At 38.8% G+C, this 14,145-nt stretch overlaps 2 protein-coding genes across 2 annotated transcripts in view; both read left to right on the top strand.

Annotated features, from left to right (window-relative positions):
* The first annotated feature begins 330 nt into the window (after positions 1–330).
* On the top strand, positions 331–13,102 carry uhrf1 (ubiquitin-like with PHD and ring finger domains 1). Its single transcript, XM_026143149.2, has 17 exons — positions 331–473; positions 2,821–2,983; positions 3,162–3,428; positions 5,365–5,516; positions 6,228–6,443; positions 6,954–7,069; positions 7,201–7,387; positions 7,524–7,647; positions 7,755–7,862; positions 7,998–8,102; positions 8,326–8,432; positions 8,532–8,694; positions 8,805–8,942; positions 9,273–9,372; positions 9,545–9,693; positions 10,089–10,187; positions 11,472–13,102. Exons 2-17 carry the CDS (start codon positions 2,831–2,833, stop codon positions 11,616–11,618), a joined length of 2,331 nt encoding a protein of 776 aa, XP_025998934.1. The 5' UTR covers positions 331–473; positions 2,821–2,830; the 3' UTR covers positions 11,619–13,102.
* Positions 13,103–13,560: 458 nt separating this feature from the next.
* kdm4b (lysine (K)-specific demethylase 4B) overlaps positions 13,561–14,145 on the top strand; it is a 42,193-nt gene continuing 41,608 nt past the window's right edge. The window contains exon 1 of the mRNA XM_026194264.2: positions 13,561–13,698. The gene's annotated coding sequence lies outside the window, so the exon portion shown is untranslated. The remainder of the gene's footprint in view (positions 13,699–14,145) is intronic.

Here is a 14,145-nt window from a genome sequence, read left to right on the forward strand (position 1 = left end):
TGCATTTAGTTGATTAGTTTGAAGACTGGAAACTATTTCTAAACACAAATACGAAGCCGTGATAGTTCAGACACAATCAAAAAGCTCTATCAGTGAAGTTGTTTACCAGAAGCACCATCTGTCTCTCCGGGATACCGGTTTTACATGGCGCCGAATAATCTCGCGATAAATACTCGGAGGGCAGTTGTACTCACGAGATTGTCGTTTCGCGCGCTGATGATAAGCTCCAGTCACATTCCAGATTGACAGCTCTGTTACCCAATGGACACGATGTGGTTAGAGGAAAGTAGCCAATGGTGAACCTGAAGTGCGAGAGCAGGCGGGATATCAAAGTCTTGAAGAATAACTCATTGATCAATCTCCACCAAGGCATAGAATTGGTCGTGCCATCCCTTCTAAGGAGTTAATTGGGGAAAACGTGCACGTTTTCCCTCAAAAGTAAATTTCTTGTTTTTGCTTGGACGGACAAACAGGTAAAGTGAATTTCAGCGTTTTTTAATTACTTTTTAAAAATTGTTCTCATTGATTTAGTCACCCAGTTGCTAGCAAACTGAGGTTAGCTAACTTGGCAAAGTCCTACCTCCTTTCTTTTTGGCTTATTGCACCAAGTTACTCAACCAGTCAAGTGTAAACGTCAAAATTAGTCAAATCTGATAATCTTCGGGACAGTATTAGAGCTATTGACTGTACTCTGGCTTCCTTTTGCTAATATAGTATTTAAAAGCTCTGCAAAATAAATTGTAACGTGGTTTGCTTTAAGCACTGATATGGGTGGGCGATGAACTTGTGAACTTTTAACTTGTTATCCTTCGGAACGTCCACATAATCTGCAAAAAATGTGTAAACCGAGTTAGCTTTGCAACTTCACTGCTTCTCTTTAAGAAAAACAAATAAGCTAACGTCGGGCTGTTTATTTTCCTGTGTGGCTGGATTGGTGTGGCGTGACGTGAATCTCATTTTCGTCAGCATCGTTTAAACGTATTAATTTGCGCAGGCAAAATGGTACCCCTTGGATGGGAACAAGTAGTTTGTTTTCGAGGTTTTGACTTATGTTTTGTTGACTGCGGCTGGTTTATTTCGAGCCAGCAGAGCGAACAGGATCTCAGCTGAGAGCGCTGAAGTAAACGCGCAACCCCCGCTTAGCTGGCCCCTTGCTGTTTTGTAACAACAAAGGACGACATATGCGGATAAAAAGCCACTGTAGTATTATAATAATCGGTTTAAAAGTACATGCGAGTTGGTATTTAGGTATGTTTCATTGTCAGGGAGCGAAGGCACATTGTTGGCTAGCGCTCCCTCGCGTCCGGATGTGCTTTTAAAAGAACTGGGAGTGGCCTACAGCTTAGTTTCCCGCACTGTATTTAAATCAGCCCGTTCCCTCCCTTTTCTCATATTCTGTTGAAGTGACAGTGCTGACAGCAGTACAATGCACTGAGTAGGGAGGGGAGACGGTCATATTTCTGCTGCTGGAGACCGTTTCGTCTTAACTTGTTGTGATCACTAAACAAAAACAGCCAATCCTAGGGATGGATTTTGCAGATGTAGTGTTTTGACAATCTTCCACGCAGAGCTTTTTACGATGCAAATTCTGAATCACTGCAACTTTCTCAGTTAGATGAGAATTTGATTATCATATAAACTCGTGAAAAAAAATATTCAGCAATGCGAAAGCAAACAAAAACGTAACATACAGTAAGAAAATCAATTAATATTTAGAAATAATTATGAAACAAATTTTTATATGACTTGCGTAATCTAAAGCACAAGTGATACTGCATATATATATATATATATATATATATATATATGTGTGCGCGTATTTATTTATTTTAGGGGGCAATGGTCCTGATAAGGAAATACTGAATGGTAATTTCCATATATGCACAGAACATGATAAGATAAGATAAAACTTTATTAATCCCTCGGGTGGGTTCCTCTGGGAAATTCGGTTTCCAAAAGCACAGCACCGACAGAGGTTACAGAATTTTATATATATATATATATATATATATATACACACACATATATAAATACAGAGATAGTTATATTTAAAAGGGGAAATGGTGGGGTTATTGTTTAACTTTACAGCAATGTATTTAGCAAATGAATAAGGTCCTTACTATGTAGAAAATGCCAAATTTAACAGCACCATCTGCTCCACTGTTTGTATTCTGCTACATGTGCTGCAGACAGTTGTGATCAATGTAAATAGTCTCTGGGCGCTCTCTGCTGGATAAACGAAGTAGTTGCGTTGATTCCAAAAATGAGCCCAATCATATTTTTGGTTCCTTATCTTATAACATATTTCTTGATATAATATATCTGTTATATGCTGATATCAGTCTGGCTGTTGTCTGAATAAAGCTCAAGTTGATGATAATTGTCTGTCTTCTGATATGTTATACAAATGCACATATCAACAATTTGGTTTAGAGCAAACACATTCTTTATTAATGAATGCAGCTAGCAGAGAAAATGACTGTCATAATTTTTTTTTCTCCAGTGAATGGTGAAACCGAAAGTTTGGTTCACACCTTCAGATCTTTCTAGATAAAGCTCAAATATGTACCATGTAGTACTATTCACTATGAAATGCATTTAAATACAAATGATTAGCAGATATGTTTTGGTTTTTCATTTAAACTTCACTGCAGAAAAAACGAGCATGGCACTCCTCTCACATTTCTATTTGTACTATGACAGAGTGTGTACTACTGCTGGATTAAAAGATGAAATGAAATCTTTCAGGAAAGACTTGTTATTAGTGTGCTATTGAAAATAACTAGCTATAATGGGAGTGGTGTTTGATTGTTGACACAGGGCAGCTGCAATGTGGATTCAAGTCCGCACAATGGATGGGAAGGAAACCCATCGGGTGGATTCCCTGTCCAAACTCACCAAGGTGGACGAGCTGCGTCTCAAAATCATGGAGATCTTCAAGGTGGAGCCAGAGAGACAGAGACTCTTCTACCGGGGCAAGCAGGTGAGCCAGCATGGTTGGTGTTAATAAATGACTTTATTACATTTTAGTGCAGTAGCTGAAATGATCTCAGTGATGGTTGTAGCTCAATTGTCAGCCCTGCTTTAGCATTTAGTCACAGACAAAATGTAAAATGCTATAAATGATATCTACAATTTTTTTTTTTTCCTGTTTATATCAGATGGAAGATGGCCATACTATATTTGATTACAATGTAGGCCTAAATGATATAGTGCAGCTGCTTGTTAGGCAGCAGTTGCCCCCTGTTGATGTCGTCAAGAGCAAGGACAAAGAGGCAGAGCTCTCAGACTCTGATTCTGGCTGCGGCTCAACCCAGAGCGAGTGTGACAAGAGTTCGACTCATGGCGAGACAGAAGGTCAGACGGCGGGAACCTCTGCACAGACAAACGCCCCAGAACTCATCGACCCTGGATTTGGACTTTACAAGGTATGCGCTAAAGACTGTGGTCACATTGAATGTGATGTGTATTACTTCCTGTTTAAGCCAGCTGTGGTAGGGTGGCGATACAATGTAGAACTGCTACCACTGTGATGTTGATGTTTCTGGCTACAATCTTAAAAAAAAAAGTGATAGGGATTAAGAAAAAACAAACTCAAAACACAATGCAAAGAGAAATTGGATAAGATAAATTGGGAATATGTAGCCCGAAAAAGTCGTGTAAGCAATGACTACTCCAGATGTTTGTTTAAAATACATAAAGCTCAACAACAGATACTAAAAAGACAATACAGAACAAACATGGCTAGTAATGCCTACATTAAAAAAAAAAAACCCACACAGACATGGACAAAACAATTAAAAAAAAAAAAAAAAAGACATGCAGGAAACATACCAAGGTTGCCACTATATTTCTTCACAACTACTTGCCATTGGCTCAGTCTCAGGAACTGCCATTACCCCAAAGCAGGGGTGCCCAATCCCGGTCCTCGAGAGCTACCGTCCTGCAGCTTTTAGATGCATCCTTGTTCCCACACACCCGAATCAAATGAATGGCTTGTTATCAGGCCTTTGCCAAACATGATGGCATGCTGAAGAGGTAATCAAACCATTTGATTCAGCTGTGTTGGAGTAGGGATGCATCTAAAAGCTGCAGGATAGTAGCTCTTGAGGACTGGGATTGGGCAGCCCTGCCCCAAAGCTTTTCATCGGGAGGTTGTGATGGGCTGTGCCCAATAAGCTCTGTATGTCGCGTTCATGCAGTTATGTGGTGAGCTGTGCACATGTAGAAAACATGTTTATTTGAACTCTTAGTTCTCTTTATTTTTTGCAAAGTAATTGATTTTTTTTAACACTTTGTGTACAGTTGATGCTGTGTGCGTGTGTATGCATTATGTGCTGCATATAAAGTTACACTTTGTATAGCTGTTTTAACGAATGAATGTGGGGAAAATCTGGCAGGCGTTGATTGAAGTCTCCTTTTCTCACAGGCAGGACACAGTGGGTGACAGACATGCATGTTGCTACTTGAGATTCTCATCTGATTTAAAATTGACCTGAGAGAGCAGGCAGGAGGCAAGATGCATGCACCCTGAATAGGACACTGAGGCTAAATTTAGTATTGGGGTCACACTGTTTCAGACATTGTTTCCCTTCTGGTAATATCTAGAAAAGTTTGGCGCTAAGAAAACTGCTTTTGTTTTTTCTTTACGTTAGTGTTCAAGCTGTTTATTTTTTTAATTTTATATATATATATATCTATATCTATCTATATCCAGTCCTGGGAACAGCTAAGATACTGCGCAGGACCCTCAAGCTCCCAGGCCTCTGGTAGAGGACCCGAGCTTGAAGGATGGCGGGGTACACCCTGGACAGGTCGCCAGTCTGTCGCAGGGCCAACACACAGAGACAGACAACCATTCACGCTCACATTCACTCGCACCTAGTGACAATTTGGATTTTCCAATTAACCCCCTATATATATATATAACTTTTTTTTTAATATGCATTCTGTGCATTTATGCAATATTATATTTAACTTTATCTTATCAGTAAGAGACTTCTGGATGCAGTTTAGGATTTGCTGTCTTCACTTTCCCTCTGATGTGATTGTGATGGTCTTCCAAATTGTCTACAAAAGTAGGCAGTTTGGATGACATGTGCATGGAGTGGATGGAATGAGTTCTGTTGTCCAAGCTTCAAAAAGGGCAGCGTGCAAAGGTTTCATTTTTACAAGACATCAAATGAGCCACTTTGTAGTGAACTTAAACTATTTTTGGGTGGGGAATAGTCAAAAGACATTTTATGAATTATTCTGAAAAAGTGACTGCAGTTTTAAAGTGTCAAAAGTTTGCTAACTCTTGGTGTGTGTGTGTGTGTGTGTGTGTGTGTGTGTGTGTGTGTGTGTGTGCGCGTGTGTGTGTAGATCAATGAGCTGGTGGATGCAAGAGACTTGAACATGGGAGCATGGTTTGAGGCCCAGATTGTAAACGTTACCAAGACTACAAAGACGCCCAAAGAAGAGGCTGCAGAGGCAGAGCCAGCTGAGGATATACTGTACCATGTCAAATATGAAGAGTAAGAATCATTTTTCGTACTAATGACTAATTTTTTTTTTTTCCTTTCCCCCCATCACATCACTGTATCAACGCAGTATTTGTCATGTAGCAGCACAGAGCAGAGTTTCTGTACTAATGGTCATCATTCAGCAGTTTGAGCTCTGATTTTGGTTTTAGTGGGTCAGGTGTTGTAATTCTACAAACCAACTTGTTGCAGCAGTGAAAATGTTAATTGAAAGATCTAAGAAGATGCAGCTAAATATCCTAACAAATACATTGACACGATGTAAGCTACTTTAAAAGCTCTTCTCAAACACACTGGAGATGAAAACTGATGGTCCTGTTTAAATTTGATACTGCGAGCAATGCAGTTGTTACATTGAAGAATGTTTTTAAAAAAATTTTTTTACGGACTCTGAACTGTAAGTTCTCATTTTGCTCAGTGAGACTGTACAATGAAACAGGTTTTCCCATTTGTTAAATAAGTACAATATATATAAAGGGAAGGCATTGCTCTGTTGATATGTGCCCTCATTGAAAGGTGCTCTTGTTTATTAGATGGCAAGCACATTAGTGTTGGAGGGAACATTCATGTGAATGGTGTATTGGTTCAAACCTGCTGCAATGACTACTGGTCCTTACTATTCAGACGTGTTTTTTATGTTTTGGCCATGCTGCAGCACTGCTTGTCTTTGAATTGCAAAATCATTCATTGTTTTTACTTTCACAGCTATGCAGAGAATGGTGTGATTCAGCTGCTGGCAAAGGACGTTCGGCCACGTGCTCGTACTGTGTACCAGTGGCACCAGCTGGAGCCAGGAATGGTTGTCATGCTTAACTACAACCCAGATGAGCCCAAGGAACGTGGCTACTGGTATGATGCTGAGATCCAGAGGAAGCGGGAGACGCGCACCCAGCGAGAGATCTATGCTAAGATTATCCTTGGGTAAGGCCATCGTTGCATACAAGTTGGAGTTGTTGTGCTTTGTAGCATCTGTTACGACTTGTCACATATAAGAACATTTCACTGGCTGTGGTAGATGATAAACATTTTCTTTAAGGTCTGTTGTAACAGTATCTCATAGTTTGGTTTTTGAATGCCGCAGCAGCAGGTGTGTAGAAGCTAATTTCCTGCTGTGGTATCAGTGGATGCCACTGAAACAATTTTTGACAGTTTAACCAACTGTGTGTATGGTCGTTTGGAGGATAAATGGCTTTCATTAACATTACGTCTGATTATTGTATCTGATATCAAACGGGTTTAGTTTTGTGTTGATGACGACCTAAAATATAACTAACCTTTTTGTACATGCATCGGAAGCTTCCTGTTATCCTCATGTTTGTCATTTCTTTTACCTTCTGTTTAAGCTTGGACAACATGGAAAGCAGGAGGAAGTTAGATTATATTGTTTGACTATTCTAACAGGCTCCTTTATGTTTTTTGTTTAAAATGTAGCGATGCTGGTGACTCTCTTAATGACTGCCGCATCATGTTTGTCACTGAAATCTACAAAATTGAGGAGCCTGGCTCGTTGGGTGACGCCCCTGCTGGATCTGAGAGTCCACTAAAAAGTGGGTTTAAAAACTGCATTTAAAATTGCAAAGATGTGTAGCAGTAGTCATAATCTAGAAATCTGAACTTAACCTTTCACTAAGGAATGTTGCAGAATGAAATGCATAATCAAAATGAATGCAATCTTCAGGATCAAATGGACCTGAGTGCAAGCACTGTAAAGATGATCCCAAAAAGAACTGTCGCTGGTGTAACTGCCACATCTGCGGCATCAAGCAGGATCCTGACAAACAGCTGCTGTGCGATGAATGCGACATGGCCTATCACACCTACTGTTTGAATCCTCCACTCACCACCATCCCTGAGGATGAGGACTGGTAGGTAGATTCAGAAATCCAGCATTCATTTAAAATTGAACAGAGCCACAAAATCATCAAATGTTAGAATGGAAGACTTAAAAAATTATCATCAGTGTGTCAGGCTCGGGTTTACCTTTTACTTTACATTTCGCAGGTATTGCCCAGGTTGTCGTAATGATGTCAGTGAGGTTGTGCTGGCTGGAGAGAAGCTGAAGGAGAGCAAGAAGAAAGCTAAGATGGCTTCTGCTAGCTCCTCGAGCCAAAGGGACTGGGGCAAGGTGAGTGCTAACACAATATGAATCTTAAACTTATCAGCTTTTTTTTTTCCTCATTATGGGAATGACAATTACACATCATAAATGATTTGCCTTATCTCCTATTTTAGGGTATGGCCTGTGTCGGTCGAACCAAACAGTGCACCATTGTTCCATCCAATCACTACGGCCCAATCCCTGGCATTCCTGTCGGTTCCCTATGGAAGTTCAGAGTCCAGGTCTGTTTTGTTTTTTTTTGTTTGTTTTCTTTTCCTTCCTCACTTCATGGCTTATCATCGTTTGTGATGACTTATTCCTGTACCTTGGAATAATAATGGTATAATAATAATAACTGTTTAATTTCCCACCCTTAGGTCAGTGAATCTGGTGTTCATAGGCCTCATGTAGCTGGAATTCATGGCAGGAGCAATGATGGTGCCTATTCTCTGGTCCTGGCAGGAGGCTATGAGGATGATGTGGTATGTTTTTGTATGTTCTATAAAGAAAAGCAAAGTAGTGAGAACATGTTACTGGGGGGGGGGAGCTTGCTGTTTGTTTTGATCAAAATGGTGTCAAATAATACTGCTTTTCAAGTGTTAGCAGTTATGTTTGAAAACACTGTATTTATTTTATGCAATAGCCTGATGAGAAACTTTGTGAAGTTTAGTGTTTTTAATATCTTTGGTGCTTCTTAAACTATAGGATGATGGTAATGAGTTCACCTACACTGGCTCTGGTGGGCGAGATCTGTCTGGAAACAAGAGGACTGCGGAGCAATCATGCGATCAGACACTTACACACATGAACCGGTATGACAAGGCTATAAAAACTTACTGGTGTTAATTTTCAATTTGTCTGCTTAGATCTTCCTTTGCATATGTAAATCATCTGTTTTTGGGCCTCATCAGGGCGCTGGCTCTCAACTGCAACATCCCTGTCAATGACAAAAATGGAGCAGAAGCCAAAAACTGGAAGGCAGGCAAACCAGTTAGAGTAGTACGCAGCTGCAAGGGACGCAAGCACAGTAAATACTGCCCCGAGGAAGGGAACAGATACGATGGAATATATAAGGTATGAAGGAAAACTAGAATTTCTTTTTTGCCTTTGGTAAAAAAAATCTGCAGTGATTTCACAATATTGCAACTATTTTAGTTTTACTTGAGATCTTTGTCTTACTTTAGGTGGTGAAGTACTGGCCAGACAAAGGAAAATCAGGCTTCTTGGTCTGGCGGTACCTGCTAAAGCGTGATGATGACGAACCAGCACCATGGACCAGAGAAGGCAAGGAACGTATCAAGAAACTGGGTCTCACCATGCAGGTAGAGATCATTAGATTATATTGTCCATACAATTTTTTTTTTTTTATTTTTTTATTTTTTTTTTAATTTCTTTACTTTTTGTTTGTTTCTTTTCAGCAATGGTGGATATTTTTTAGTCCTGGTGCTGGATAAAATAAACATTGTGTTCTTCTGTATTTTGTTGAGAAAATGAGCTTCTGCATTACTAAAAATATTAAGTTTAATGTAATACACTTAATGTAGCCTTGTAAATAAATGCATTACATCTTAGATGTTTTCAATTCATTAATTACCTGCTGACTGTTACATATTGTTGTAGTGTAAACTAATAAACTACTTTTATTGTTCCAGTATCCTGCAGGCTATCAGAAAGAGAAAGAGAACAAAAATGAAGTGGAAGAGGAGGCGACACCCAGCAAGGCTAAAAGGAAGAGAAAATCTCAGGGCAGCGGTATGTTGTTTGTCTATGTGGAAGTTGCTAATATCATAACTGTGCTTTGTTTTTGGAAAATGTAAAAAACATGATATTGCTCATGTATTTGACATTGTTTTTATGTAGCAGCTTAACTAAAATTGCATCCTAGAAGCTGCTTATTAATGGAAAATGTCTTTGTTTCTCTTAGAATCCTCAAAGACCCCACCAGCCAAAACTCCTAAGAAAGTCAAGGTAGAGATGTACAAGCTGTCCCAGGAGCAAAAGGCACTCATCAAAAATGACAAGCTAAACAAGAAGCTGTGGGATGAAGCCATGGAGTCACTGTCACTTGGACCGGTAAGAATATCTGTACATTTGTTCAAATTACCACAATGTTTTAATAGTGTTTTGTTGTCGTTGTTGTTTTTTTGTAAACATTTACTGAATTTACTATTTGGGAAAGTGCTTGTATGAATGGGTGAATGTGCTTTGATGCTCAAAGTAGAAAAGTGCTTTATAAAAACCATTCACTTTACCAATATTATTGGTTTGTGTGACAGTTGGCTGCTGGGTGGAACCTCTTAGTGCAACATTTTAAAACCACACTGTGCTTTTGCAAGTGTAATCACTTGCAAATTTCAAACTTATGTGCATAGTAAATGCAACTTGAAATAAGAAGCCTGTGTTCCTCCGTAAAACAAAAACCACTGAAACTGTCTATAAAACTGATCTAATTTTTATTTTTTCTGCAGAAATTCTTGAACAAAGTTGAAGAAGTTTTCCTCTGCATTTGCTGCCAAGAAGTGGTCTATCAGCCCGTCACCACAGAGTGCCAACACAATGTCTGCAGGGTAAGAAACTACTAATGTCCCGAATCTAGAGTTGTTGCTCTAATAAATTTACCACTTGGTAATATTTATTCTGTAGTATGTTGTAGAGATCATGTTTAAATTTTGTGTGATAGTAGATACCAGTAACAGCTAAAACTGGTTTATTTTTGCTAGAAATTGGGTCAAGGTCATTTTTAAATGTGAAAATCAGTAAACACTTTATTCATCTCAATTTTCTATCACAGTAATACAAAATCTTCAAGCTTCACAACAGTATACTAGGCCATTAGGAGACATGAGTAACTAGGTTGGTTAATCATTTGACCTTAACCTTTATTGTTAGTGTCCAAGGTCAAAGTTGACCTTGGAAAAAATTCCAAGAAATCATGTAAAGTAATATATCAACTGCTTTACTACACACTTTATTTTTGCAATTTGATGCCCAACGATATCCGTGACTCCATAACAGGCCGACATCATCACCTTGTAATGGGGGGAAAAAAAACAGACTGACTGAAGTATGTTAACCCTTGCCTTTCAGGGGTGCTCTTGTTACTTTAGCTTTAAACCTTTACATATTAACTTTTGTATTCCTCATAGTTGTCACGTAGTAAGCTACTTAACAGAATAATGTTGTCAAATAAAGCAGAATGCAAAGCATTTATTAGTAATGGAGTTCACAAAGTTTTGTTGCACCTAGTTGTGATATTTTATGGATTCATTCACTAATGGTACCTCCTGTAGCACCATTGCAGGTTGAATTTCTTCAGCTGCTACAGGAGGTACATCCTCTGCTGCTTTCCTGATAAGGGAGCTGATTAGGTTGTGTATTTAGGTCCTGAGAGATAATTGTTCCCAGAATAGGAAAGTGTCCACTGGCAGCGATGCATGATGATGGGCTGGATTCTTCCTGAAGTCCTGTTATTGCCACAGTTACTTTGAGCTCCTGGTTGTTTTCTCTGCACCAGGTCACTAGGTTGTCAGACTCCTCTTTATCAGAGCCTGATTAGGGTGGTGTCGTCTTTGAACATTAGAAATTTGGCAGACTGGCTGGAGGTGTAGCTGTTTGCCGTATGGAGCGAGGTATTATAATGGGGTTTGCTGAGAATGTTGAAAGGCTCTATATGGATGTTTTTAATGAGTGATGTTGTGAAAACTTATTGTATTGCAGTGATAGCATTGATTGCTTTGGTGCTTAGAGTATCTTTTTGATCTACTAACACCTCTGATAAATGCATCACAAATTGTTATTTAACAAAACCTGCTATTGTTTAACAAGAACTTGTTCTACTTTTTTTCCTTCAGGAATGCCTTCAGCGGTCCTTCAAAGCAGAGGTGTACACCTGCCCGGCCTGCAGGCACGACCTGGGCAAGAACTACTCCATGTCGGTCAACAAATCCCTGCAAGACATTCTAAATCAGTTTTTCCCAGGGTACAGCAACGGGCGGTGATCATTGGTGCTACTTACTCAGCCCTCGAGGAAATGAGACGTAAACTGTAAGGGCCGTTTTCAGTAGAGGCAATAAAGAATCAGTTTCTTTTAATATATTCTATGATTATAAAACTGCAATATTTGTGGACTTCAATAATATCATCACCTTGGATCTGCAATGATGTGGTGTTAAAAGATACATTTAAAAATCCCTTTAACTGGCTGTACCGTTACTCCATTAATACCTTCAACCTCGACTTTTTTTTTCTTTTCTTTTTTTAAATTCCAAGTGCTTCAGTCTATTTCATTAACTAATGCTAATGTTATCCATGATGTAAATTGTATCATTTTAAACTAAATATCTGTGTTTAGCTCTTTTAAAAGAGGATGTTAAGTGGTTAAGCCATTCTGTCCAACTTGTTTGAAGATTTTTTTTTTTTTTTTTTTTTTTTTGTAATTATTCAAGGGTTTTATTATCATCCAGTCTGTTCTGCTTTGCTGTGAGGTTGGCCCTCATTTTGGTGCAATTTGTCTTAATTCTGATCACGCAGTTGAGATTTTAAAAAGTTTGTGTTTGTTTTTCCTGGCTTGATTACATGATTAAAATCTCACTGTTTCTCTTGGATATAGATGATATCCAACATTCAAGAGCAAACTGACCCAGATCAGTTTTGTGTTCCTGCACTTGAGTCTGAGGCCAAGTAGCCTAGTCATCAGATGTTGGATTTTCTAGCTATACTAGTTCCCTGAATGTTTTGATACAGGAATGTTTCTAGCTGTATATTAAGTTTGTAAAAGTTGTTATGAATTTGATAAAACATTCAGATGCCAAACGTGATAGATTACTAAAGAAATTTTATCCTCTGGCATAGATTTGGATATCCCTTGTTTTGAAAAGATTCACTTTATTAAAGTCCAAAGAAAAAGCAGTGCTTAACCAAGAGTTTAATGTAGAACTCCCATCTATCAAGCTCTCTAGATGTCCCTGACACGTAAATGTATTTGTCTAGAAAATTGTATTTTTCTTAAAGTTTAAAAGTGTACTTTTCATCTTTTTATAATCTTATTTCTGCCATCTATGTAGGGGGTGTTCAGTCAGCCTTTTGTGTCTCCAGTGGTCACCTGTGTTATCTGACCTCATTTAAGGAAAAAACCAAACAAAAACAAAACAGAAAATGCTTCATTTACATGTTAAGGAAATTCCACATGCTGATCCTGAAATTCAACTAAACTGAATTTTACTGCCTTTTGTCTTTTTTATAAATGCAGTTCAGTGAGTTTCAGCAGCAGTGTGTTATTTATCCACGTGCCAGCACTTCGGGTTTTGATGGAGATACAAATATTTGCATAGACTGGGAAATGTATATTTTCTGAAATTGTATAATTTTTTTGTTTTTGTTTTTTAGTCTGTAGTTTTGATATGTAGTTTTAGAATTGCACATATTTTGTGCAGAATTTTTGTCAATGCATTTTCAGTGTTATTCAATAAAGTAAAAAATTTGACACGTGTTTTTGGGGGGAAATGTTTGGGGGGGGAGGCACATATTACCCTTTTCACAGTTTTTAGTTAAAGTAGGAATTTAAATGAAAAACAATGTTCGAAATTGATATGTGACTTTACATTTAATTATAATGTCATGGTGGGAAGCTGTCCTAACACTAACATTTACAATTTAGATATGAAACTTGAAAAGTGATACAAGTGTAGTCAGGACGGCTGAACGTGTTTACCCCTGCTCTGAGGGTATTTTATTTTTCTCTTGGCCAACGGAGCATAGCAACCTTGAGCAAACCCGGCAGTGTGTACGTGCGTGACGTACACATTGGTTGCGTGAGAGCCACGGAAACCATGGAATAGCAAACGTCTGATTTAATTGGTTACTCTGCGTGTCGGTAACCGAGTAAACCAATCATACGTTTCCTAGTAACCGTCCATCACGTGTTTAAACCACTCAGAAGGCAATTGGTGAAAGTAGGCGCGTCCTCAACGACAAGCCCAGCAAGCTAATGCTAGAAGAAAATCGATCCAGGGAATCTGTTCTAAACGAAACTAAAACGACTGAACGAAACAGGGACAGGGCTATAGTTTGCCGCAGGAGGTAATATTTCCTTACTTATATTTATTTTAGTAAATTGCAGAGACCATACTCTCGTCTATTCACGGAGTGTGTTCCGTCGTTGTTGTTTTGTTTTTTTCCTTTCTAAATGCAGATATGGAAGTAGCTAAGCAGAAGCTAGCCAGCGTTGGCTAGGAATACATTTGCGTCAGGACACGATGATATGTAGCTCCTTAAAATGAAATGGTTGATATGTGCCTATGTGCTGCTGTTGCATTAAGCGATTATACAGGCAGTGCAATTTACGGACCTTAAAGAGCTTCGGCTGGCTTTCTTTTGTTCACTATGTGGGTTAAAATGCTAATAGTTATTGGCAGTTGTGCAGGGCTATGGTCGCCTTTAGCAGTAGCTGCCAATAATAAGTTGATACTATGCAACCGAGCAGCGCCGTTTTACACTTACAAAGCCGAGAAAGACCCACCTGGGTAA

The sequence above is a fragment of the Astatotilapia calliptera genome, chromosome 15, assembly GCF_964374335.1.
Source record: "Astatotilapia calliptera chromosome 15, fAstCal68.1, whole genome shotgun sequence".
In the NCBI taxonomy this organism is placed as follows: domain Eukaryota; kingdom Metazoa; phylum Chordata; class Actinopteri; order Cichliformes; family Cichlidae; genus Astatotilapia; species Astatotilapia calliptera.

What these genes read in the sequence shown, in the direction of transcription:
- uhrf1 (XM_026143149.2), top strand. Translation starts at nt 2,831, where the DNA reads ATGTGGATTCAAGTCCGCACAATGGATGGGAAGGAAACCCATCGGGTG. An exon ending in TATGCTAAGATTATCCTTGG is followed by an intron (nt 6,444 to 6,953) that starts GTAAGGCCATCG and finishes TTTAAAATGTAG; the next exon opens with CGATGCTGGTGACTCTCTTA. An exon ending in GCCAACACAATGTCTGCAGG is followed by an intron (nt 10,188 to 11,471) that starts GTAAGAAACTAC and finishes TTTTTCCTTCAG; the next exon opens with GAATGCCTTCAGCGGTCCTT.